The 27,324-nt window shown below is 46.2% G+C and overlaps 1 protein-coding gene across 1 annotated transcript in view; it reads left to right on the top strand.

The window, feature by feature from the left end:
* BLTP3B (bridge-like lipid transfer protein family member 3B) overlaps positions 1–27,324 on the top strand; it is a 207,656-nt gene that overhangs the window by 47,935 nt on the left and 132,397 nt on the right. The window contains exon 2 of the mRNA XM_063928423.1: positions 12,038–12,200. Coding sequence (XP_063784493.1) covers positions 12,038–12,200 — 163 coding nt within the window. The remainder of the gene's footprint in view (positions 1–12,037; positions 12,201–27,324) is intronic.

Below are 27,324 nucleotides of genomic sequence, written 5' to 3'. Positions count from 1 at the left end.
CTCGCTGCGAACTGTATTGAGACCAGATTCATAAATACCAACTATACATGCTTAATTTATGTAAGCTCTTCAAATAGAATAGGGTGAGTCCCAGCAAGGGTGGAATGGTGCCCAGGAAAGTTACGTTTGCACCTTTTTGAAAGCCCCCATTCTGCTATAGCTTTAGTAATCCTTCTCCCTACTCCCATTACTCTGCCATCTACAGCCGCCTACAGTATGAAACGCAGTGAATCCATTATCCACCTGGATATAAAGTTTGGAGAAGTCTTCACGGGTTTTCAGCATAGGGCAGCATTCAATTGATATCTGATCCTTTCCGATGGAAAAGATCCAACAGTTCTGTATTCAATTTTAGGCCAAATCCGACAGGTTTTGGCTGTTTTCGACAATGTCAATCAAACTTTTTTTTTTTAATTGGATTGACATTATCGAAAACGGGACTAAAACCTGATGGATTTGGCCGCAAATCCGACAAAACACGGGGATCCGCGGCTAATCAGCCAATCCACGTGTTTTCCAACAAGTCGGAAAAATTGCAGCCCCATTGAATAGGTTGAATTATGATTCGACCTAAAAATGTCGGAAACTACCGACTTTCTGACTAGACGGCAGTTCCGACTTCAATTGAATACTGCCCATAGACTTCCTGGGTTCAATGTATAAAGTTCAATTTTTCAGACAAAAAACCCCCCAAAACAAAATAAAAAATAGTCAATATAAAGGGGTTTGGCAAACTGCTAGGGTTTTGTCTGGTTGTGAAGTGGTTAATGCAGCAATCTCCATTGAAATTCTTTACATAGCATTTCTTAGGAAGCGTGTGTAGTCTTTATGTGTCCCAGTTGGACTTCGCCAGCCTGACTTGATATTGCAGAGAAAGTGTTTTAATTAATTCAGCCAGTTTGCAGTTGACACAGCAAGGCAAGCATATTGACAAGCAAAGGCTTAAGGGGAAATTGCTACTGCACAGTGCTATTCTGCAGTTCTTGTTATATTATATCATTTAGAACTAGTTTCATAATGTATTCTTTTGTCTGTTTAGCTTTTTTTTGTTAGTTTTATACCTCTTATTACATTTCCCCATAGATGGTAAAAGCAACTGTGCTACCTCTGAACACTTTGAAGGGGGTTGGGATTGATATGCCGGCGTTCGGAATGCTGACGGGGGGATTGGGATCGATATGCCGGCGTTCTGTATGCCAACGGTCAGAATACCGACCGCAGCATCCCAATGCTCAGAATCCCAGTGGCCCCCTAACCCAAACTACCCCCCCCACAGCCTAATCCTAACCCAGACCTGATCCCCTTTTGAAGGATGCATCTTCCAGAAACTATACACGCCATTATGTCTTCATTTCATCGAGAACATTACAATTACCCAACATCATCTATGCATATATAGCCCACTTTACACTTTCCATGTGTCTGTCATAATTAGCACACCAATACCATACGCAATGACTGGTATTTATGTTGAATTTTGGGTGTATACTCTGCATTTGTTATATTTATGACCAGGTTATATAGCGCACACGTATTCCGCAGCGCTTTACAGAGAATACTTCAGTCACTTAGCATCAGTCCCTGCCCCAGTTATCTATATTCCCTAGCACATGTACACACATACCAAGATTTTTTGTGTGTGATTCAATTAACCCTTTATTCAATTAACCCTTTCATGTCTTTCCCTTGAATGCTGGTTGATCTTACTAACAATCTATTATACTTACTGTTGCAATGCACTGATTTTGAACCTATTCAGGTGTCCCCCTCCTAGAAGATTATGAGGTCAATTTATTAACATTATTTTACTAAAATAATGTGAAAAAGGGTGTTTTCACACCCTTTTCACATTATTTTAGTATCACCTGCATGTATGAAAGGGCATTTGGAGCAGTTTTCATGAACAACTGCTCCAAACCCTATAATTCACTTTTTTTTTATTTTTAGTAATCCACATCGCATTCCCCATACTTATAATGGGAAATGTGATGTGGCCAAATTTTACAAAAAAAAAACAAATGTGAAAAAATACTGCAGTGTGCCCTGTGAAAATCTCACCAGCTCAGGCTGGCGAGATCACAGGGCAGCACAGCGATCTGCACCCTTTTGCCCTGGCAGAGAAAGCTGTGCGGGACCTAGTTCCAGTGATCCGATGGACACACAAGCTGATCAAAGTGGAAAAAGAAAAGTGAAAAAAACAAAAAAACGATACTCACCTGTCCAGGAGCCGGTGTCCGCTGCTCCACTGAGTGGTGCCAGGCGCCGGGTTCCCCATGTGCTGCAGTGTGACCCCGGTGCTGTAAAGTGACGCTGCAAAGCACTATACAGCACCGGGGGTCACCGCAGCACACAGGATCCGGCGCCCGGCAGCCCAGCAGAAGCAGCGTGGACTGCGGCGCACGGGGGTAGACGCGAAGGGGGGGTCGATCGGGCGGCTGTAGTGGCGATGCTGGCGGGGGCGGTGCATGAGCAGCAGGACATCGGGGTATTCTTTGCGAAAAATACCCTGATGATGCTGCGGAGTGTCATTGCAGGGACAGAGCTTGACTGCAAGGTCTGTCCCTGCATGTGATAATTGATACATCCCTGCAATGTAATCATTTATCGCAGTACGAGTTTGGGCGATTTTATTACCCGTCATCCGCATCCATAAGTTAGACGCCAGAGACTTCCCTTTAGATTTGGGAAAAACAGGGTTCCGCAGCAGCACAGAGTAACGATTTGGGGCTTAAGTTCAACAGATGCTAGATGATTGTGTGGTTTCAAATGCATCTCGTGTATTACATGATGCTATGCACAGACAACTGCCTTACCTTTCAAACTTCTGAAGTCTTTAAAAAAATCCCGGGATTAAAGCATAGACAGATGTGTCCTCATACATCGAACATCTAGTGTCTATACAACACTCGAGGTGAGATGCCCGATGCCACTGAGCTGCTCCGAGAGGTGTAGCATCCGGTCTTTCGTTACACTTTGTGTGGACATTGCAGCAAAACCCCACCCACAGGGGGTCATTCCAACCCTATCGCTCGCTGCAGTTTATCGCAGCGCATGCCGGACGGCCGAAGGCCGTCGTTCCCTAGCGATCGCCTCTGCCTGATTGACAGGCGGAGGCGGTCGCTGGGCGGCAAGGCGGTGTTTGGCCGCCGTTAAGGGGGCGCGGTACGGCCAACTTAGGTGGGGGGGGCGGGCGGGCCGCAGTGGCTGCATGACGTCACACGCAGCCGCTGCGACCAGAGGCAGCGACGATCAACTCCTGGCCAGCCGCAGGAGCTGCGCTAGCTGGGAGTAACTCCACAAGTACAAAAGCATCGCCTCTGTGCGATGCTTTTGTACTTGTGCAAAGGGGGGGGGGGGGGCGGCCTGACATGCGGGGCGGACTAGCCCTGTGCTGGGCGTCCCCCCGCATGTCAGGGAAGATGATCGTAGCTGTGCTAAATTTAGCACAGCTACGATCAACTCGGAATGACCCCCACGGTGTAGTAGGGATGCTGGGCTGTGACTATAACTGCACAGAAATTACTTTTAAACACGTACATAGTCGCAGATGAAGCTCAGCCACAGCCGCTGCCTAGTAAACGGCTTCAGGCTCCGTCGCAGACACAGATATAGAAATGTCACACATCAAATGATCAGTGTAATCTGGCAGAGTAGTCTTGTTGCTTCCAGTTTATTTATACAAATCGGACGCATCTTTTGAGTGAGCAAGACGATCGGCGTGGTTAAGACGCCCAGGACCTGGCGCTCTGAGAGAGGCAGGTTGGCGCAACTGAAGCCAGAATGTACGAGGACACATCTGTAGTTACATTATACATTAAATACACAGAACAAAAAACGAATTAACCCTGTCATCTGTGAGTGCTTTATATATACTGACACATACACTGGAACAAAATGTGTTGAGTGTCTAAAAATAGCAGCTATAAACCAGCACTGAAATGAAGCCTATTAATAATTAACGTCCTATTACAAGGCATCTGCTCCTCAGATATTGCGCTGAAAGGTGTTCTTTTCTGTAACGGAACATTATGGCGGAAAAATTCAAAATGTTATACAATGCATGGCAGCCCGAATGTTCTCACGGGTCAATTGAAAAGTGACATAATTATAGATTATTACCTGTGTTTTACTGTTCTATTATATAAATCTACCAGATGCAGCTATGTTTGTCCCATCCATTTGATGATAGTTGCTCATTTTTAAAGCGTGTGGGCGGGATGTACTAAGCATCTTATCCGTGATGCGGTACACCCCGCCTCTTATCGCGTACATACTAATAGCATATGTACTTCCAAATGTGATTAGTATAACAAAGGACAGCTCTCCCAATAAGAGCTGCCCTTTGCGATGTTGGGACTACCAGGTTTAGGACCCTGGAGACCCTGTGTGCATGTGCTGAGGGACGCGGCGGACGCAGAAGGAACTGGGAGGGATCCGATTGGATCCCTCTCAGGGCTGAATGTGAAAAGAATCCCACAGGCTACTATTTGGTAACGCCACACAAAGATGCGTTGCCCACCTCCTGCAAGCTACGGAATGCATATGGAAACGCTGTAATAACTCAGAAAACGGGATTTTCAGGGTTTTTATCTCATTTTAGGCTTTAATACATCCCACCGTGTATGTGATGTAAGAAAGACAGACAATGGGGTCTATACATGTAGCAGTGAAAAGAGTGGAGAAGTTTCCATGGGCAACCAATCAGCTGCTCCGTACAGTTGTATAGTATGCAAATTATAAATGTTACTTCAATGCTGATTGGTTGCCTCGGGCAACTTCTCCAATGGCTCACTTATCCACACTTTTCACTGCTTCATGAATAGACCCCATTTTCTGTCTTTCTTGCATCACATTTGAAGTGCTGGCAATGCTTCTAAAAATGAAAAGTATAGGTGTTGCCAACAGCAACCAATCAGATTGTAGATAACATTTCTCTGTTGCAGGCATTCCCAACCTCGATCCTCAAGGCACACTAACAACGCAGGTTTTAGTGATATCCAGGCTTTAGCACAGATGGTTAAATCAAAATAACAGGTACTAATTAAGCTACCTGTGCTCAAGCATGGATATCACTAAAACCTGGACTGTTAGTGTGCTTTGAGGACCGAGGTTGGGAATGCCTGCACTTCTGCTTTCCAGAAAATGATAGATATAATTTAGTTATGTGCAACATTTCTTCTTGTCTGTTTTAGAAGTTTTGTTATAATTACCCCAGGAGTCTAGAATGAATAAGAAAAATAAAACTGGACACCTGTTTTCAAGATAACGACAATCTGTTTCCTTGCTTTAGAGCAGCATGCCAGCGTAATGAGCAGCTCTTTGTTTAACATACATCTGGATGGGGAACATGCAGAGGAGAAGGGTATAATGCAGGGTTAGTCAGCATGCTCCCCTCCAGCTGCTGTTCAACTACACATCCCAGCATGCTCTGTCATAGTTTTTGGCATACCTCCCAACTTTAGAAACATAGGGAGACGTACTAAGCAGTGATAAAAGTGGAGAAGTGAGCCAGTGGAGAAGTTGCCCATGGCAACCAATCAGCATTGACGTAACATTTGTAATTTGCATACTACAAAAGTATACAGAGCAGATGATTGGTTGCAAGGGGCAACTTCTCCACTGGCTCACTTCTCCACTTTTATCACTGCTTATACATACCTCCCAACATGACCCCCTCCAGGAGGGACACAATGGGGTCAATTCTATTCGGCAACTAAAGAATAGCGCCGGGAATTAGCTCCCGACGCTATTCAATTCTGCTACTAGTTGCCCGCAATTGTCGGGAATTCTTCTCTCATCCCCGGGGGATGAGAGAAGAAACCCGACAAAAGTGCTGCCTCGCGGCCGGCGCGAGGCTGATTCTGTCGGGAATCAGCCTCGCGCCGGGTAGTTAAGTCGGAGAATGCCCGTTCTCCCGACAAAACTACCTGTTAAGTCGGCGAGAACGGGACATCGCCGACTTAACTTTAGCTGAATTGAATAGCGTCGGGAGCTAATTCCCGGCGCTATTCTTTAGTTGTCGAATAGAATTGACCCCATTGCTCTGCTTCTGGACTTTTGTCTTAATTTATGATTTCCGGCACCTGTGTTGAACAGGTAATGGATAAGAAAGATATTTCAGCACAGGTGCTGGCAATCATAAATTAAGAGAAAAGTCCAGGTTGGTTGGTACTTTATCACCATGTACTGTATCACTCTCCAAGGCTAGATAAACCTCGGCACATATTCGAGCCCTGGCGTGGCCACGCTAGAAAAAGGGATGGGCCTCAGCTGAAGGGACTGGATGAAGGCCTCAGGTGGAGGGGTGTGGCTTTGTTTCACAGCTCCTGTTTTCATCATTTTGGGGTCGTGCCTATCTCTCCCTGAGCAGCTGTGCAGCCCCCGGCTCATGCACAAGGCCTCTATTTAGTAATCACCAGCTGCTTTGCAGAGCAGCGGTGATCACAGGCTCTCCCAACCTGCCTCCCGCCCGCGGGACACTGCGGCCCACGAGCCAGACAGCGGGACCGTGTCCAAATAGTGGGACTGTCCCACTGGAATTGGGACAGTTGGGTGGTATTATTTTAGAGTTAAGGCCTGCTAAAACTGTGATAGGGCACGCTGGGGCACATAGTTCCACAGCACCTGGAGATACACATGTTGAATACCCCTGGAACAAGATATGTGCGGACTCTTGTGGCTAGAAGGATGTCCTCCAGTGGTCATTTCCTTGTCATTCTCTGTCTTGTATTTTCTCTCCCCTTTCCAGTTTCTTTCAGTGTATCCCTCCACCCCCCCCCCCCCTTGCCCCCCAATCCCAGTGTCCCCGAACATCCTATGTGCATGCACAGTATCCTAATTCACCCAAGAGGCTCTACATTATACCTACGTATCTTTGTAAAACAAGCAGACATCTTGTTTTTCACACTGGATAGCTTGCAACCCTGCTCTCCGCTGTAACTGGTGGCTGTGGATCAGTGAATATGATACGCTTTGTTCCATTGAGAATCTCCCTGGCTGTAAATCATCTGTGTGCATTTCCGTGCTGTAGAAGAGAGAACCGATACTTTCTGTCCTATATTATAATAGATGATCTATTTAATGATCTCAAAATAGCCATACATATTGAGTGGATTGAGCACTAAGATTTAAATTATTCTTGCAATTATCTGAATTGCCAAAACAACATGCATTCAAACTAATTTGAGATTCAAGATCTTATATAGCAGTACAGTGGTTTGCAATGATGGCTCACAGTGCAGGTGTCATTGATTTGGTTATGACCAGGGCCATATCTGTGTAGAGTTTGTGTTTTTTTCCCTTCAATTTTTTTTTGTTTTTTTCCCTTTTTCCTCAAAAAAAAAAATGTAGATCTACTCCAGTTGGCTGCTGCCAAAAAATGGACCCTGGTTTGTGTTGGGGATTTTAGACAGAAAATGCATGATTGGAAGGGTTTGATATGAATAATTAAATATTCTCAATTTATTTTTATTTTTTTTCGCAATATGGTAGTGCTATATAAATAAACAATGAGAAAGTGTCACAATGTTGCACAGATTTTCCATGATCCTCAAATAAGTTGCTTCACTCACTGCAATAAAGCTAGCCTCTCTGTATATTTATGTGTACACACTGCCAGGTAGTGTTTACCTACATACAGATTTACTAGGTACACAGTGATCACGATAAGAAATTTAACAAAACTAGAACCAGGAACAAAGGAGAGCACGGTGGCCTGGTAACAAATGAGAAATCTGATACAAAAATGTCTGCATGTTGGTAAAAGAAATTCCCAAAACCGTAACATAAGCTGTATGCTGTAACCTGGGCAGAGGGTGAGAGCAGTTTACACAATTGAATGATGTTTGAATGGGGATCCGGTCTGAAGGTCGACAATGTTTAGATCGACCACTATAGGTCGACATGGATGGAAGGTCGACAGGGTTTCTAGGTTGACAGGTCTAAAAGTCGACATGAGTTTTTCACATTATTTTTCTTTTTTTGAATTTTTTCATACTTAACATTCCACGTGGACTACGATTGGAACGGTAATCTGTGCCGAGCGAAGCGGTAGCGGAGTGAAGGCACCATGCCCGAAGCATGGCGAGCGAAGCGGTGCACTAATTGGGGATCCCGGTCATTCTACAAAGAAAACGACAGCAAAAAAATAATAATTAAACCTCATGTCGACCTTTAGACCTGTCGACCTAGCACATGTCGACCTAGAAACCCTGTCGACCTTCCATCCATTTCGACCTAGTGACTGTCGACCTATTGTAGTCGACCTAAACATTGTCGACCTAGATACTGTCGATTTGATGAACCACACCCGTTTGAATGGTCCAGTCCTGGAATCTTCAGGTGTTCCGTGCCATGCTGAAGGCTAATATTTTGTTCCTACTACTCCTGGGTGAGCACCTAATTAAACTGGGACGTAACAAAGGATAACTCTGTAGCCAGTTCACCAGCTGCATCATTTTGCCCCTTCAGTCTGCTGGAATATTTCAGAGACAGCTCTGTGTTTGAACTCTCACTGGGGTAGATGTATTAACCTGGAGAAGGCATAAGGAAGTGATGAACCAGTGATAAGTGCAAGGTGATAAACGCACCAGCCAATCAGCTCCTAACTGTTAATTTACATATTGGAGCTGATTGGATGGTGCGTTTATCACCTTGCATTTATCACTGGTTTATCACTTCCTTATGCCTTCTCCAGGTTATTACATCTGCCCCATTATGTCAGTGGGCTGCAGCAGGAGGCTGATGTGGTGGTTCGCTGTGCAGTATGTTGTCCTCTTTTTCACCATTGACTGTGGGAAAAATGTATCAACACATCTAAAGAATAGATAAGTAGACATGTTGCTAAGTTGCCCATAGTAACCAACCAATTTTTACCTATTGATTTATAGCATGTACTTGATAAATGCTTGCTGTGGGCAACTTATCCAGTTGTCTACTTCTCCACAAGTACCTGCCTATTTAGTGCACCTTACAGTGATGTCACTCTTTACATGGCTCATTGTGATGCAAATGATAACAGCGAAGGTAAAATATACCAGGCGTATGAGGATCTCCTCATACTTAATGACTTTCTGTCTGACCTCGGGAGGGGGCAGCCAAGTTGGCACAGCAGGGAACATGGCGCAGCATAGGTGGTTGGTGTGAACCTGCCCCTGGAAGTGGGCGGATGCAGGCAGCTCCAGGAAACTTGAATGCTCTTATGGGCAGCTAGGAGCCCCACCCGAGATTTGGGAGCTTCCCAGCCATTCTATGAGAGTAGGAAAGTCTGGATCATCTCAAGCAAGCAACTTTGTTTGTTTCGGATCTTGGGCGGGATGCATGACGACAATGCAATGTTTCCCACCACTCATCGGAAATGCTCTGTAACAATTGGTGTTTATTAATGCTGTATGTATGAATATTACTGCAAAGGACAGCACTCCCGATGAAGGCTGTTTTTTTGCGGTGTGGGGACTTATGGGTTTAGGTTTAGGACCCAGGAGTCTATCTGCGCATGCATCGAGTGACGCATGTGCCACGGGGGGTGCTTGGACTGATCCAATTGGTTTCCTCTGAGGGGGAAAGATGGAAAGAAGCCCATATGCTTCTATATGGTAATGCCATCTACAGATGGTGTTGCCCACCGCATTTAATCTCTGGAATGGATCTTTTTTTTCCAGAGCTTGGGGCATATGAAGTAAGCAGCCAAACCTCAGAAAATTGCATTTTCGGAGGTTTGGACGCATTTTTAGCTAGCGTTGCTGCATCCTGCCCCTTCACTTGTGTTATATAATGCCTAATGTACCCTCTAATGTAAAATAAATAGGGTCACCTACATAGTTCTGCCACCTGTATAAAAAGCTACTTGCATTTAGATATGTTTTACATTGATTTAATTAATTTGCTTAATAAACCATGTGATCTATGGTTAAAGCATTCCCGTTGGCTGTTGATTGTGGTCCCACCAGTGCTATTGTCCACTACAGGCTTAAATATTCTATTTTCCACCTTGATCACTTTAATAACTTGGATTGTACGTGTTCCCTTGTGCAAGTTTCACTTAATGCAATGTTTAGGCTTACATTTTCCTGTATTTATCATCAGGCCAAATGATTTATTGCCCTGGGATACAACACAACGCCGGTGTCTGGGTACATGTTTGCCATGCAGAGTATCCAGCAGGGGGCAGTGGATTCTGGTGCAACAACAATAAAAACACGAAATACATTTGCTTCTGAAAGCTAGAAAAATAAGGCAAAATATTTAGTAACATTTGGGTGTGTATGTATACATTTTTCATTGAAGGCTCACAATTAATTAGGCATCTTATTTAGTAGGTAGGACATTGCTGTAAATCTTCTAATTAAGATGACTATGTGATGAACCAGTTTTCACTAATTAATTAATTATAGTAGCTTTTACATCTATTTTTGATTTGAGATGTGCCTCCTCCCATTTGTATATTCACATGAACTTTCATATTCTGATATGGCGTAACAAAGAAATGCTCTTACATTCTAGCTACACTACAACCTAGAGCTTGTCCCATTTACCCCCTCCCCAAAGCCTTGGTGGCCGCTATGTGCTGCCATTACTCCTGTGATTAACAATTTCCAATCCTGCTGACGGGGAGTGTTATCGGTTATACAGCTTTTACACCAAAAGCTTTTACACCACTCCTCTCCAGAACTTGGCTCATGCCCTCTTTCCATGAGTGATTCTCCCCTCCTCATAAGGTCTCTCTCTCTCTCTCTCTCTCTCTCTCTCTCTCTCTCTCTCTCTCTCTCTCTCTCTCTCTCTCTCTCTCTCTCTCTCTCTCTCTCTCTCTCTCTCTCTCTCTCTCTCCTTTGCATGGTATTACCCCCTCACAGCAATATTGGGGATGACGGCCCTCTGTAATAATTTAGGGCAACAGGGAACCTGAGGGACTCCTCCCTTTCTCCCGGGGGCGCTGGCTGAGATATCACCCTCTGTTATTACTGGCAGGAATCCCCACAGCTCTGTGTTGCACTCTGTCCCTCTTTCTCAGGCGGCAGATCACACAGAGCTGTATCCCACTGCCCCTCTTATCACCCCTTTTCAACTGCCTTGAAAAACCCAGGTTTTACATGAACGTGCATCAACTTGGGTCTTTGTTCAGTGGAAAGGGGTCCCCCCCAAAAAAACCAGGTCCAGTTACCCGGCGATCCAACCCAGGTAGCGAGCAGGGTTGGACATGGGTAGGACCAGGGTTAAGGAGCAGTGTAAAGGGGTAACCCGGGACCTGTTTACAGCATGCAGAGAGCCTGTACATCCTGAACCACAGTGTCCCGCGGGTTGTTGGGAGTTTGGGGATCGCATCACACGCCATCTGCCCTGCTATGCAGACAGCAACCGGTGCTCCGTGATGGTGCGTGCTGCAGGTTGGGGGGCAGTTGCCCAGAGTGCTGGCTTGCCATCTTCAATGAGGGGTACCGATCTGCCGTCCCGATGTCATGTAGTGTTAATGGTGCTGACGCCAGAATATCCCAGATCAGCGTCACAGTGGAACAGGGATAAGTTCTGGGTCTGACGCTGCTGCACCGTGTTCCAAATACCAAGTCAGACCCAGGACTTTGGTGTAAAAGCCGTATAACAGATAACACACAGATCACTGTATCGCTCCACCTACTGTCCCAGGGTGGTATTACATAAAGAGCACTGCAGTCAAGCCCTCTTGGCTGATGAGGGCCAGTACTGACACTTAACAAGCAATAGCAACATATTTAACAATATTTAGATTCTGTAAGTACATTGTAGATGTCAAAATATACTTCTTTCATATCTGATAAGTTTGAATTTATTTTTGAAAGTTGCAGGATTGTATGTATAAGTTATATCAAGACATCTGAAGTTAGAGAAAAAAAACGTTTCTAAGGATTGTTTAACACAGTACCTGTCTGTTCTCTGAGTCAGTGGTGGCTTTGTTCTAAAATGTTACTGCCGCAATTTTATCCCCAGTGCATAGGTAGTATACAGTATTGCGTATTAACAATTAATTTTCTGATCACTATAACGTGGGGCTTTATACTGTTTCTAGGTTCACAAAGAATCTGTCACCTGACAAGATTAACCTCAGCACCCTTAAAGGAGAAGGTCAGCTGACCAACTTGGAGCTCGATGAGGAGGTTCTGCAGAATATGTTGGACTTGCCCACCTGGCTGGCCATCAACAAGGTCTTCTGCAACAAAGCTGCTATTCGGGTAGGTACCCTAAAGCATCATTATTCCTTTCAGGCTGTTTGTCACTAGTGCCTCAGAATGTCCCATATATGTTCTATTGGTGAGAATGAAACACAGAAATGTAACTCACAGCTTTTTAACATGAATTCCTGACCTACGTTCATTGAAGGCAGACATGTCAGTTGCTCACGCTAATATTGCACTGGGGGTAGTTGTATCATCAATACCGATCATAATGTGCCCCAGTGGTTGCTAGCATTCTATGACGTTCGGTTCAACCCACAAAATGGTTGCGCGGTGTTACAGATGTACCATAAAAAGTAGATTGTGTTGACATTAACATTCCCCTTCCCCCAGTTTACCATCATGAACAGCAAAATGCACATCCAATACTACTTGTGCAATTGAAAAGCTGTGAAGGGCAAAAAGCTTAAAAAGCAAAGCATAGCATGATCATTTATGTTTGTTTCCCTCTAAGGGGGGTATTCAATTAGTGCCGTTTTTTTCGGCTTGTTGAAAAAACTGCACTTTCCACCAGTTTGCAGGTCGAATTCACATTCGACCTATTCAAAGGCCGGCACGATTTTTGGACATGTAGAAAAATCTGTCCGGCCGAAAACCACGTGGATCTGCAAATTTGCTGCCGTGTTTTGTTGAATTCGTGAGCATTTTCAACAGTTTTTTGGTCCATTTTCGCCCATGTCGATTCAACAAAAAAAACAAAATGGCATGGTGAAAACGGAGCAAAAACCTGTCGAAAATGCCTGCGATTGAATAGCCAGCCGTCAAATTAGTGCCGGTTTTCCGACTGTCGGAAAACTTGTCACTAATTAAATATATCCCCCTAAATCCTCAAGGGACATTTTCTGCCCATGGGGGATATTCAATTGTTCGAAAAGTCAGTTGGGTGTCTGTTTTTTCTGGTCTATTAGATAGGAAAAAACAGACACCCAACCGACTTCAAACCATTGAATCCCCCCCCCCCCCCCAATGTGTTGCTATGTCTGTAAACCAAAAACTATGGGGTTTATGTATCGAGCAGTGGAAAGAGTGCAGAAATGGACCAGTGGAGAAGTATCCCATAGCAACCAATCAGAGCATGTGGGGATATATTCATGCATACTTATGGAAGTACACATGGGCTTATTGATGTAGTGTGGGGGTGTAGCATGTCGGGAAGTAGGGTAAAGTGCTGTAGGTATCTGCTTCACTGCTCATTACTTATGTGCTAGGTGTTATTGATCCCTGATTGTGCATGCACCCACATGCACATATCCTTTGATGCATTAGATGTATTCCAAGCAAGTACCTGAAAAATTATTATTATTATTATTATTATTATTATTATTTCTATCCTTTTTGTTTTATTTCAATTTGTAGGGAAAATAAACCCGTTTTTATCAGCTAAAGAGATTGTTTTATAAATGAAGTAATGAGTGTATATTTACTCTTACAGTCCTATATAATAAAAGGCTAACGCTGCTCCTGACCTCTATGGGGGGGATTCAAGTGTTTTGCGCACCGGCAGCCACTCTGAGCATTTGGAGTGTTGCTCCATTCGGGCACGCACAGCCGCTGACACTGACATTACTGCTATGTTGTTCCGGCATTTTGACGGGTTGGTAACTAGTTTGCATATAAAAGCCATAAAATCTCACTCTTTCTGTAAAATATCGGCCACTCAGACCTTGGAAGTAGTACAGGTTGCAGTGACCCGATACATCTCTTGCCTGGCAGGAACCACAATATCCGTGTTGGCTGATGTGAGAGGTGGAAAAGGAGGATGGGAAGAGAACAGTCTTTTCTGTATTTAATACTGTGATTTGGTCACTTGCATCTGCTCCCAACACCATGGCTTATGCCCTATGGTTTATGTAATAGATAAATGTGTGTATTTATGTAATATATAAATTATACACAATCATTTTCTAAAAGTAAAAACAAAGGAGTTGCCTAACGTAACGCAACCAATACAATTCTAGCTATCGTTTCTCATATAGGTGGAGATGTACTAAGCAGTGATAAAAGTCGAGAAGTGAGCCAGTGGAGAAGTTGCCCATGGCAACCAGTCAGCATTGACGTAACATTTATAATTTGCAAACTATAAAAGTATACAGAGCAGCTGATTGGTTGCCATGGGCAACTTCTCCACTGGCTCACTTCTCCACTTTTATCACTGCTTAGTACATGTCCCCCATAGTCTGGAAAATGGTAGCTAGAATCTGATTGGTTGGTATAGGCAATACCTCTGCATTTCCTGTGGTAAATCTACCTGTGTAAATAGCAATAGTTTTCTCTAACGTCCTAATGGATGCTGGGGACTCCGAAAGGACCATGGGGAACAGCGGCTCCACAGGAGACTGGGCACAAAAGTAAAAAGCTTTAGGACTACCTGGTGTGCACTGGCTCCTCCCCCCATGACCCTCCTCCAAGCCTCAGTTAGATTTTTGTGCCCGAACGAGACGGGTGCAGGCTAAGGGGCTCTCCTGAGCTGCTTAGTGTAAAAGTTTAAAGTAGGTTTTTTATTTTCAGTGAGACCTGCTGGCAACAGGCTCACTGCATCGAGGGACTAAGGGGAGAGAAGCGAACTCACCTGCGTGCAGAGTGGATTGGGCTTCTTAGGCTACTGGACATTAGCTCCAGAGGGACGATCACAGGCCCAGCCATGGATGGGTCCCGGAGCCGCGCCGCCGGCCCCCTTACAGAGCCAGAAGACTGAAGAGGTCCGGAAAATCGGCGGCAGAAGACGTCCTGTCTTCTATAAGGTAGCGCACAGCACCGCAGCTGTGCGCCATTGCTCTCATGCACACTTCACACTCTGGTCACTGAGGGTGCAGGGCGCTGGGGGGGGGCGCCCTGAGACGCAATAAAACACCTTTTTTGTTGGCAAAAAATACATCACATATAGCTCCTGGGCTATATGGATGCATTTAACCCCTGCCAAATTTCCATAGAAAAGCGGGAGAAAGGCCGCCGAGAAGGGGGCGGAGCCTATCTCCTCAGCACACTGGCGCCATTTTTCCTCACAGCTCCGTTGGAGGAAGGCTCCCTGACTCTCCCCTGCAGTCCTGCACTACAGAAACAGGGTAAAACAAAGAGAGGGGGGCACTAAATTGGCATAGAAATATATACAGCAGCTATATTAGGGAAAAACACTTATATAAGGTTATCCCTGTATATATATAGCGCTCTGGTGTGTGCTGGCAAACTCTCCCTCTGTCTCCCCAAAGGGCTAGTGGGGTCCTGTCCTCTATCAGAGCATTCCCTGTGTGTGTGCTGTGTGTCGGTACGTTGTGTCGACATGTATGAGGCGGAAAATGGTGTGGAGGCGGAGCAATTGCCTGTGTTAGTGATGTCACCCCCTAGGGAGTCGACACCTGACTGGATGGTCTTATGGAAAGATTTACGTGATAGTGTCAGCACTTTACAAAAGACTGTTGACGACATGAGACAGCCGGCAAATCAGTTAATACCTGTACAGGCGTCTCAAACACCGTCAGGGGCTATAAAGCGCCCGTTACCTCAGGTCGATACAGACACGGACACTGACTCCAGTGTCGACGGTGAGGAAACAAACGTATTTTCCAGTAGGGCCACACGTTACATGATCACGGCAATGAAGGAGGTTTTGAGCATTTCTGATACTACAAGTACCACAAAAAAGGGTATTATGTGGGGTGTGAAAAAACTACCCGTAGTTTTTCCCTAATCAGATGAATTGAATGAGGTGTGTGATGAAGCGTGGGTTTCCCCCGATAAGAAACTGCTAATTTCTAAAAAATTATTGGCATTATACCCTTTCCCGCCAGAGGTTAGGGCACGTTGGGAAACACCCCCTAGAGTGGATAAGGCGCTCACACGCTTATCAAAACAAGTGGCGTTACCGTCTCCTGATACGGCCGCCCTAAAGGAACCAGCTGATAGAAAGCTGGAAAATATCCTTAAGAGTATATACACACATACTGGTATTATACTACGACCAGCAATCGCCTCAGCCTGGATGTGCAGTGCTGGGGTGGCTTGGTCGGATTCCCTGACTGAAAATGTTGATACCCTGGACAGGGACAATATATTATTGACTATAGAGCATTTAAAGGATGCATTCCTATATATGCGAGATGCACAGAGAGACATTTGCACTCTGGCATCAAGAGTAAGTGCGATGTCCATTTCTGCCAGAAGAGGATTATGGACGCGACAGTGGTCAGGGGATGCGGATTCCAAACGGCATATGGAAGTATTGCCGTATAAAGGGGAGGAGTTATTTGGGGGCGGTCTATCGGACCTGGTGGCCACGGCAACGGCTGGGAAATCCACCTTTTTTACCCCAAGTCACCTCGCAGCAGAAAAAGATACCGTCTTTTCAGGCTCAGTCCTTTCGTCCCCATAAGGGCAAGCGGGCAAAAGGCCACTCATATCTGCCCCGGGGCAGAGGAAGGGGAAAAAGACTGCAACAGACAGCATCTTCCCACGAACAGAAGCCCTCCCCCGCTTCTGCCAAGTCCTCAGCATGACGCTAAGGCCTTACAAGCGGACTCAGGCACGGTGGGGGCCCGTCTCAAGATTTTCAGCGCGCAGTGGGCTCACTCGCAAGTGGACCCCTGGAACCTGCAGGTAGTATCTCAGGGGTACAAATTGGAATTCGAGACGTCTCCCCCTCGCCGGTTCCTGAAGTCTGCTTTACCAACGTCTACCCCCGACAGGGAGGCGGTATTGGAAGCCATTCACAAGCTGTATTCCCAGCAAGTGATAATCAAGGTACCCCTCCTACAACAAGGAAAGGGGTATTACTCCACGCTGTTTGTGGTACCGAAGCCGGACGGCTCGGTGAGACCCATTTTAAATCTGAAAGCCTTGAACACTTACATAAAAAGGTTCAAGTTCAAGATGGAGTCACTCAGAGCAGTGATAGCGAACCTGGAAGAAGGGGACTACATGGTGTCTCTGGACATCAAGGATGCTTACCTCCATGTCCCAATTTGCCCTTCTCACCAAGGGTACCTCAGGTTTGTGGTACAGAACTGTCACTATCAGTTTCAGACGCTGCCGTTTGGATTGTCCACGGCACCCCGGGTCTTTACCAAGGTAATGGCCGAAATGATGATTCTTCTTCGAAGAAAAGGCGTCTTAATTATCCCTTACTTGGACGATCTCCTGATAAGGGCAAGGTCCAGAGAACAGTTAGAGGTCGGAGTAGCACTATCTCAAATAGTACTACGACAGCACGGATGGATTCTAAATATTCCAAAATCGCAGCTGATTCCGACGACACGTCTGCTGTTCCTAGGGATGATTCTGGACACAGTACAGAAAAAGGTGTTTCTCCCGGAAGAGAAAGCCAAGGAGTTATCCGACCTAGTCAGGAAGCTCCTAAGACCAGGCCAGGTGTCAGTGCATCAGTGCACAAGGGTCCTGGGAAAGATGGTGGCTTCTTACGAAGCGATTCCATTCGGCAGATTCCACGCAAGAACTTTTCAGTGGGATCTGCTAGACAAATGGTCCGGATTGCATCTTCAAATGCATCAGCGGATAACCCTGTCTCCAAGGACAAGGGTGTCTCTCCTGTGGTGGTTACAGAGTGCTCATCTCCTAGAGGGCCGCTGATTCGGCATTCAGGATTGGGTCCTGGTGTCCACGGATGCCAGCCTGAGAGGCTGGGGAGCAGTCACACAGGGAAAAAATTTCCAGGGCTTGTGGTCAAGCATGGAAACATCACTTCACATAAATATCCTGGAACTAAGGGCCATTTACAATGCCCTAAGTCGGGCAAGGCCTCTGCTTCAGGGTCAGCCAGTATTGATCCAGTCGGACAACATCACGGCAGTCGCCCACGTAAACAGACAGGGCGGCACAAGAAGCAGGAGGGCAATGACGGAAGTGGCAAGGATTCTTCGCTGGGCGGAAAATCATGTGATAGCACTGTCAGCAGTGTTCATTCCGGGAGTGGACAACTGGGAAGCAGACTTCCTCAGCAGACACGATCTCCACCCGGGGGAGTGGGGACTTCACCCAGAAGTCTTCCACATGATTGTAAACCGTTGGGAAAAACCCAAAGGTGGACATGATGGCGTCTCGCCTCAACAAAAAACTGGACAGATATTGCTCCAGGTCAAGGGACCCTCAGGCAATAGCTGTGGACGCTCTGGTAACACCGTGGGTGTACCGGTCAGTGTATGTGTTCCCTCCTCTTCCTCTCATACCAAAAGTACTGAGAATCATAAGAAGGAGAGGAGTAAAGACTATACTCGTGGCTCCGGATTGGCCAAGAAGGACTTGGTACCCGGAAATTCAAGAGATGCTCACGGAAGAACCGTGGCCTCTACCTCTAAGACAGGACCTGCTCCAGCAGGGACCATGTCTGTTCCAAGACTTACCGCGGCTGCGTTTGACGGCATGGCGGTTGAACGCCGGATCCTGAAAGAAAAAGGCATTCCGGATGAAGTCATCCCTACCCTGATCAAAGCCAGGAAGGATGTAACCGTACAACATTATCACCGTATTTGGCGTAAATATGTTGCGTGGTGTGAGGCCAGGAAGGCCCCTACAGAGGAATTTCAACTAGGTCGATTCCTGCATTTCCTGCAAACAGGACTGTCTATGGGCCTCAAATTAGGGTCCATTAAGGTTCAAATTTTGGCCCTGTCGATATTCTTCCAAAAAGAACTAGCTTCTGTTCCTGAAGTTCAGACGTTTGTCAAGGGAGTACTGCATATACAGCCTCCTTTTGTGCCTCCAGTGGCACCTTGGGATCTCAATGTAGTTTTGGGAATCCTAAATTCACATTGGTTTGAACCACTCACCACTGTGGACTTGAAATATCTCACATGGAAAGTGGTGATGCTGTTAGCCCTGGCTTCAGCCAGGCGTGTATCAGAATTGGCGGCTTTATCCTATAAAAGCCCGTACCTAATTTTTCATACGGACAGGGCAGAATTGAGGACTCGTCCTCAATTTCTACCTAAGGTGGTTTCAGCATTTCACTTAAACCAACCTATTGTGGTGCCTGCGGCTACTAGGGACTTGGAGGACTCCAAGTTGCTGGACGTAGTCAGGGCCCTGAAAATATGTTTCCAGGACGGCTGGAGTCAGAAAATCTGACTCGCTGTTTATCCTGTATGCACCCAACAAGCTGGGTGCTCCTGCTTCTAAGCAGACGATTGCTCGTTGGATTTGTAGTACAATTCAGCTTGCACATTCTGTGGCAGGCCTGCCACAGCCAAAATCTGTAAAAGCCCATTCCACAAGGAAGGTGGGCTCATCTTGGGCGGCTGCCCGAGGGGTCTCGGCTTTACAACTTTGCCGAGCAGCTACTTGGTCAGGGGCAAACACGTTTGCTAAATTCTACAAATTTGATACCCTGGCTGAGGAGGACCTGGAGTTCTCTCATTCGGTGCTGCAGAGTCATCCGCACTCTCCCGCCCGTTTGGGAGCTTTGGTATAATCCCCATGGTCCTTTCGGAGTCCCCAGCATCCACTAGGACGTTAGAGAAAATAAGAATTTACTTACCGATAATTCTATTTCTCATAGTCCGTAGTGGATGCTGGGCGCCCATCCCAAGTGCGGATTGTCTGCATTACTTGTACATAGTTATTGTTACAAAAATCGGGTTTTTGTTGTTGTGAGCCATCTTTTCAGAGGCTCCTTCTGTTATCATACTGTTAACTGGGTTCAGATCACAAGTTGTACGGTGTGATTGGTGTGGCTGGTATGAGTCTTACCCGGGATTCAAGATCCTTCCTTATTGTGTACGCTCGTCCGGGCACAGTATCTTAACTGAGGCTTGGAGGAGGGTCATGGGGGGAGGAGCCAGTGCACACCAGGTAGTCCTAAAGCTTTTTACTTTTGTGCCCAGTCTCCTGCGGAGCCGCTGTTCCCCATGGTCCTTTCGGAGTCCCCAGCATCCACTACGGACTATGAGAAATAGAATTATCGGTAAGTAAATTCTTATTTCAGGTATGTTATTAAGCTTGGCTCCACAAACTGTGAAGATACAACTATAAATCTTGGCAGACATAGACTATAATGAGGCCTCTTGCAACTGTGGGCTGGCCTTTACACTTATGTTCTATTAATATGCTGATATTGGGAAATAGGAAAGTTTTAAGGGGGTCAGACACCTAGCATAATTACCAGTAAATGTATATAATATATGGGGCACAGTGTGAGTACTGCCCAGGATCAGTGTTTGGATTATATCACCAATTACTTCATAATCGGTGTTATGTATTCCAGTGATGACTGTGGCACTGATGCATTTTCATTGTTAGAAAAAGGGCCTGCATGGCAGTTTTTCTTTAACCTCTTTGCTGCTGGGTTCACTTATTAGGGTGGTCATATGTCTAAATAATATCTGTAATTATTTATGCAGTACCCACATCAGTTTTACCTCCTTTTTTTTTTTTTTAATATTTTTTTTTTTCCAGAATGTTTGAATTTCCAGAAAATAGTATGCTTTTTTATCCTCGTACAATAAGTTACTCAGAATGGTCAAATGTTTTTTTTCTTTTCTTTTTCTAACCACCAAAAAGAAAAACTTTGTATGTTCCAGGCACCCTGCTAGCCAGATGCAGGGGCTATGGAGCAGAGACAGAGGCAGCCTGTCTAAACTCTTGCCATTTATATCAACAGAAATCTAGTCCGGTCCGTCTCTCTGCTTCCTAATAAAACCACTGAATTAAAATCGATCCATAACTGGAAGTGAAACCCATAACATAAAATGCACATTGTGGTTAGATGGACTTTTCTCTATGGTGTGATTTGTGTGTTTTGTTCCCTAATTTTAGAAGTGCCAAAAACCATATCCCACGGAGGGGAACATTTTACTAAGCAGTGATAAGAACGGAGAAGTGAGCCAGTGGAGAAGTTGCCCCATCAACCAATCAGCAGCTCTGTATACTTTTATAGTATGCAAATTATAGATGTTACTTCAGTGATAATTGGTTACAATGGGCAACTTCTCCACTGGCTCACTTCTCCGCTCTTATCACTGCTTAGTAAACGTTCCCCTGAGTGCTGTAAGTGATTTACATGGCAAATGTCAGCATGCTCCTTTTAAGTCTGCAGATTCATAAATGGACTCAAGTAAGTCCGTCAGTGAAAAACTAAACAAAGGAATTCTTTGCCATTGTCCCGGAATATTGGGTAGTTCTCCCAGACATCTCCCATTGCCCTGAGAATCCTCATCATAACACTGCCCAGTGATGCAATGTGTGGCATTATGTAGCATGATGACCTGAAACACACCATAGTGCCCATTGTTGGACTGGGGCATGAAGGGCCTGCCGGGGAAATGCAGTGTTAGGGGCCCATTCTTATAGGATTGGCTAACCATTAGTGCATGGTCTGGGACCCTTGATAAATAATATATATAGTTAATACTGCTAGTGTATGCATGCTAATGTAACAGATAAATAACGGCAACGCACTGTAGAAAATACACCGTAGTCCTGTGCAGAATAATGTAACATATACATAATGTATCATTCAAGTGAACAATTTGGATGATTGAAGAGGACGGTGGTTTCACCCCCTCCCCTGTTCCCCTGTGGACCGGTCCGACCCTGATCGCACCCCCTACGTTTGTTCATTGAAGATCATATAGGGTTGATACTGAAAGTTGGTTAATATAAACTCTAACCCTCCTCTTCCCTGCTCCATCTTCTCTTGGTCCTGCTTTGACTTGTCACTCTTGGCCAAACCTCCTAAATGTAACCAGCCCCCTTTAATGTAGCAAACGGGAGGTTCTCCCAGTCCCATTACCTGAAGCCAGATGCTGTTAGCTTTTCACTGTTTAAACTCAATCTGTACAATAGGTCTCGGTTGCTCCTGTTATGTTAGTGATGTTACTGACACCGGCACATAGTGGGAGCTGCCAGTTTAGGGGCTGACCTAGGGCTATTTCACATGCTGCGGTTTTGCCCGGACGGCAAAAATACAGACAAACTTTGTCTGGCTTCTTGCCATCCGTCCGTGCCTTATACACACATAACGGTTTTGTGCCGTGTTTAAGGCTGTGCACATGTGCCGCAGCAGCAGCATGGCACAAAAAAAACCCAGTTGTGTGTGAAAGCGCACATTCGCGCACTGCTTTTAAGGACAGCACGACCGCGGCAGGTCATCTGGACTCGGTAGATATTTCCAGCTGCAACTCGGCAGCCATGCCGTGACCGGGCTGTCTGAAAGCCCCCATATGCAGCAATACTTCATCAAAAAACATGCACAGGGAAAAAACAGACGCCTTTTTGCCGTCCGGTCAAAACCGCAGCGTGTGAAATAGCCCTAACAGTTCATGAGCAGTACAGTGACAGTCTTTCCATTCTCTGCTGTTAACTCCCTGTTCTATAAAACATTTGTTCAATCCGATGCTTTCCCTCTTTATGACATTACTGTTTATCTCTCTGACATTTCCCTCACCTTTATCCTATTACCTCTCTGTGAGTAACGCTAATCCCGTCACTCTAGTAACTTCCTGTTATCGCTCAGTCTGTAAATCTAATCTCTAGTCTAGATATTTACTATCTCTTCTGTTCTCCACTCATTTTCCTATTTCTCTGGATTTATTTTGGCACATTTTATTTTTATTTGGCCTAAATTATAACGTAAGATTTATTTATTTTAAAATACAGAGTGATGACATTAAGTGAATAAGAAATGATGGGTATTGAGAGGCTGCTAGGCCTGGCAACATTCTATTGGGCGTAACCTCTGTTGAGTCTCCGATCCAGGAGCAGGCCACTACTGGAAAACATTTTCTAACAATGGAAACTTTGATAATGTGTATAGAAAACTAGCTGCATCTGATGTTAGATATAATCTTACAAATTCTCAACGTTGGGGGTTGATGGGTGACTTGACTGCCCGTTTATGATCCTCTCCAATATCATATACTGCTTTTTATAGTTTTATTTTTTTTATTTAATATATATTTATTGTTATTGTACATAGTTTTATTTATTATTTGTAGACTGTAGATAGTTTGCTTTTTTTATTTAATATATTTATTTCTCTTACGTCCTTGAGGATGCTGGGGTCCACATTAGTACCATGGGGCATACTTGCCTACTCTCCCGGAAGCTGCGGGAGGCTCCCGTTTTTTGGGGTAGCCCCCCGCACCCCCAGGAAGAGTGGGCAGGTCTCCCGCATCCTGCTCGCACCCTAGTGATGCGGGCAGGATGGAGAGAGAACCGTCGGGTGGAGAAAGGGTTAAAATGACGCAAATCGCGTCATTTTAGCCCCGCCCCTTCCCGCGGACCCGCGAATTGCGGCATTTCCCGATGCGGGGGGTGGGGCTTAGTGATGTCACAGCCCGGTCCCGCCCCCCGAAGAAACCTGCAGCGTCTCCTCTCCGGGCTTCTCCCGGAGAGGAGAAATACAAAGTCGGTAAGTATGCCATGGGGTATAGACGGGTCCACCAGGAGCAATTGGCTCTTTAAGAGTTTGAGAGTGTGGGCTGGCTTCTCCCTCTATGCCCCTCTTACCAGACTCAGTTTAGAAAATGTGCCCGGAGGAGCCGGTCACAGCTAGGGGAGCTCTCCTGAGCTTTCCTGGAAAAGTTTTAAATTGGAGTTTATTTTTTTACAGGAGGCTGTTGGCAACAGCCTGCCCAGCAGCGAGGGACTAAGGGGAGGAGTAGTGTCCGCACTGCGGGGTCTGATCCACTGACTCCGCTGACTGAACACTGAGCTCCAGAGGGGTCTGATCGGTCTCCGCCACAGGGGAACCACTCGCCCCAGCAGCATGCCGCCGACCCCTTACAGAGCTGAAGTGAGTGGTGAGTTAGACACCGACCCCCCCTCCCCCCTAGCAAGCGGGGGGCCGGTGTGAAGATGTCGGCAAATGAGGATGGAGCGCGGTATTAACCGCGCTCCTGGACGGTACCAGAGGCACACAGTGCGGCGCTGTGAGGGGCGCCATGGGCCAGCGCTTACCCCACACACTGGTCAGCAAGCCTGTCAGGGTCCAGGGATCTCTGCCAGCAAAACTCCTCAGGCCAGTTTAAACATCAGAATAGCGGGAAGACAGCGTCAGTAAGGGGGCGGAGCTTCTCAGAGCGGACCCTGCAGCGTTCCAGCGCCATTTTCCTGCATGCAGAGCTGAAAGGAAGATACTGGTCCCTCCACAGCAACTCCAGTTTACTGTATAACGGTACCAGCGGGTTGTAGAAGGGAGGGGAGGCTGTTATATTGACTGTGTGTCCTATTAAGGTGCACAAGTCAGCGCTGATAAGGGGTTTCTCCTTACTAAAAAGCGCTGGTGTGGGTTGGCTCCAATCTCTGTCTCTCTCTTGCCATTCTTGGGTGGGAAACTCTGTCTTACCCCCACCTGTGTGTGTGTGGAGTATTTGGTGGTCACCTGTAGCAATGTCCAGGGATACAGTGTCATATGTTGCAGAGGATTTATCCTCCCAGGATGATCCCATTCCATGTAATCAGGTTAGCACTGGTTTAGCACAGATTCCAGCAAGGGAATCCGAGTGGTTTTCCTCTATAAAGACTTGGATTTCTCAGATTTCTGACAGGGTTGCCAGTAATAAATCTGCAACCCAGGTATTGCAGACCTCTATGGCTGTTTGGCCCTTGTCTGGTACCTCGGGTCACCCCGCTATATACCCCCACAAACGTGCGCTTGTGCAGATAACACAAGACGACGCGGATACCGATTCTGACACTACAGTTGGTGATGGGGATGAGTTGCAGGGGGCAGCATCTCTTGCAAGGGGGGTGCAATTGTTGATAGAGGCTATCAGGGATGTGTTAAATGTTAATGATACCACACCTGAGCAGGTTGAGGAGGCTTTTTTCACTGAAAAGAAGAAAGCCTCGCTAACCTTCCCTGCGTCAAAAGAGCTGAATGCTATAATTGAAAAAGCCTGGGTGAACCCTGAAAAGAAGTTTCAGATCCCTAAGAGGATTCTGGTAGCTTTTCCTTTCCCTGAGGAGGATAGGAAAAGGTGGGAAAACCCACCGATTGTTGACGCATCTGTGTCCAGACTCTCAATAAAGGTGGTTTTACCTGTACCGGGATCTACCGCCTTAAAGGAGTCGGCAGATAGGAAAATTGATAATACTCTGAAATCAATGTACACTGCTTCGGGGGCCATATTACGTTCCACTATTGCTAGTGCGTGGCTTGCAAAGGCTATAGTGAAGTGGTCGGCTGCCTTAATTGAGGATTTGGATACGATGGATAGGGATGACGTTGCATTGTATTTACACAACATTCATGATTCTGCAGGTTTTTTTGGTACAGAATCCATGAAGGACCTGGGTTCCATGGCTGCTGGAATTTCTTCCATGTCTGTTTCAGCTCGTCGGGGACTGTGGCTCCGCCAGTGGTCTGCCGACGCGGAATCCAGAAGAAGTGTGGAGTCGCTACCCTATACAGGTCAGGCTCTCTTTGGGGAAGCTCTAGATGCGTGGATATCCACCGCTACAGCGGGTAAGTCTCCGTTTCTTCCCTCAGCAGCACCTGCTCCGAAGAAATCCTTCTCCTCAGCTGCGCAGCAGTCCTTTCGGCCTAACAGGCCCAGAAAGGCCAGATCATCCAATATCTTCTTTAAGGGAGGTAAGGTTAAGTCCAAGAAACCTGCCACTGCAGATTCCCAGGAACAAAAGCCTGCTTCAGGTACCCCAAAGTCCTCTGCATGATGGTGGACGGGACGGCCCGGAGGTGGGGCCTGTGGGAGCGAGACTCAGACAGTTCTGTCATGTCTGGGTGTCGTCCGGCCTGGATCCCTGGGTAGTAGACATTGTGTCTCAGGGATACAGGCTGGAATTTCAAAGTCTCCATCCTCATCGTTTTTTCAAGTCTGGCTTACCAACTCTGTTGGAGGGCAGCACAGTGCTTCAAGACGCTGTCCAAAAGCTGGTGGAGGCACAAGTCATTGTGCCGGTACCACCTCACATGCTGACAAAGGGTTACTATTCGAACCTTTTCGTGGTACCGAAACCGGATGGTTCGGTCAGGCCCATTCTGAACCTAAAATCATTGAACTCCTTTCGAAAGGAGTTCAAGTTCAAGATGGAGTCTCTCAGGGTGGTGATATCAGGTCTGGAAGAGGGGGAATTCCTGGTATCACTGGATATCAAGGATGCGTACCTTCACATTCCAATTTGGCTGCCGCATCAGGCTTATCTCCGCTTCGCATTGCTGGACTGTCATTTTCAGTTCCAGGCCCTGCCATTTGGCCTCTCCACAGCACCGAGGGTGTTTACCAAGGTGATGGCGGAAATAATGATTCTACTCCGCAAGCAGGGTGTGAACATCATTCCTTATCTGGACGATCTCCTGATAAAGGCATCATCCAAGGAGAAGCTGCTGCAGTCCATTGTTCTAACAACGCGACTGCTCCAGAATCACGGGTGGATTCTGAATTTTCCAAAGTCACATTTGGAACCAATTCAAAGATTGTTATTTCTGGGAATGATCCTGGATACGGAAGTGCAGCGGGTTTTTCTTCTGCGGGACAAGGCGTTGGTGATCCGGGTGTCGGTTCATCAATGTATGTATATTGCCGCTGTTGTCTGTGTATTCATATTTTTTTCTATTTGAGGTGCTGTTTTTGTCTATATAAACATGTTTACACATTTAAATAATGGTCGGACACTTGTGGAGAACCCTTTAAATATCTTTGAGCTGATTTTGGCTTCCCTGGATGATTGAAATGCATAGCAGCTTAATATTGGAGGACTCCCTATAAGGTGGAACGCATTACCGCTGCAAACTTCCGGGATCGGACTTTGTGAAGAACTGGAACGCAAGCCGCTGTTAGTACACGGGACTTCCGGTTGCGGTGGAACGCACGGCCATCTTGTTTCCGGTCGTGTGGATCCTGTAAGCACATGTGCGGCCGGGTCTGCACGCCGATTAGCGGTAATTGAGATCAGCTGTTTTCTGTATTAGTTAGGGTATTTAGAGAGATGGATGGGAGAGCAGTATACGCTTCTGAAGAAGAACTATGAAAGTTTGAAACGCGTTAAGCGTGTACTCTCCCGCTTTACTTGTGACCCCGTTTGAGCCTTACCATCTGCACTGGACGCTGAGGGACTGTGTTGGATCCTGGTTTCCGGAGCCATTATCCTAGGGTGCTTTATCCATCTGGCCCCTTCCAGACCTTGCTTCCTGTGGCTGTACCTCTCATTGGGG

Source organism: Pseudophryne corroboree, chromosome 6, assembly GCF_028390025.1.
Source record: "Pseudophryne corroboree isolate aPseCor3 chromosome 6, aPseCor3.hap2, whole genome shotgun sequence".
In the NCBI taxonomy this organism is placed as follows: Eukaryota; Metazoa; Chordata; class Amphibia; order Anura; family Myobatrachidae; genus Pseudophryne; species Pseudophryne corroboree.
The sequence above is the reverse complement of the archived record's forward strand: the minus strand, read 5'-3'. Positions and strand labels throughout refer to the sequence as shown.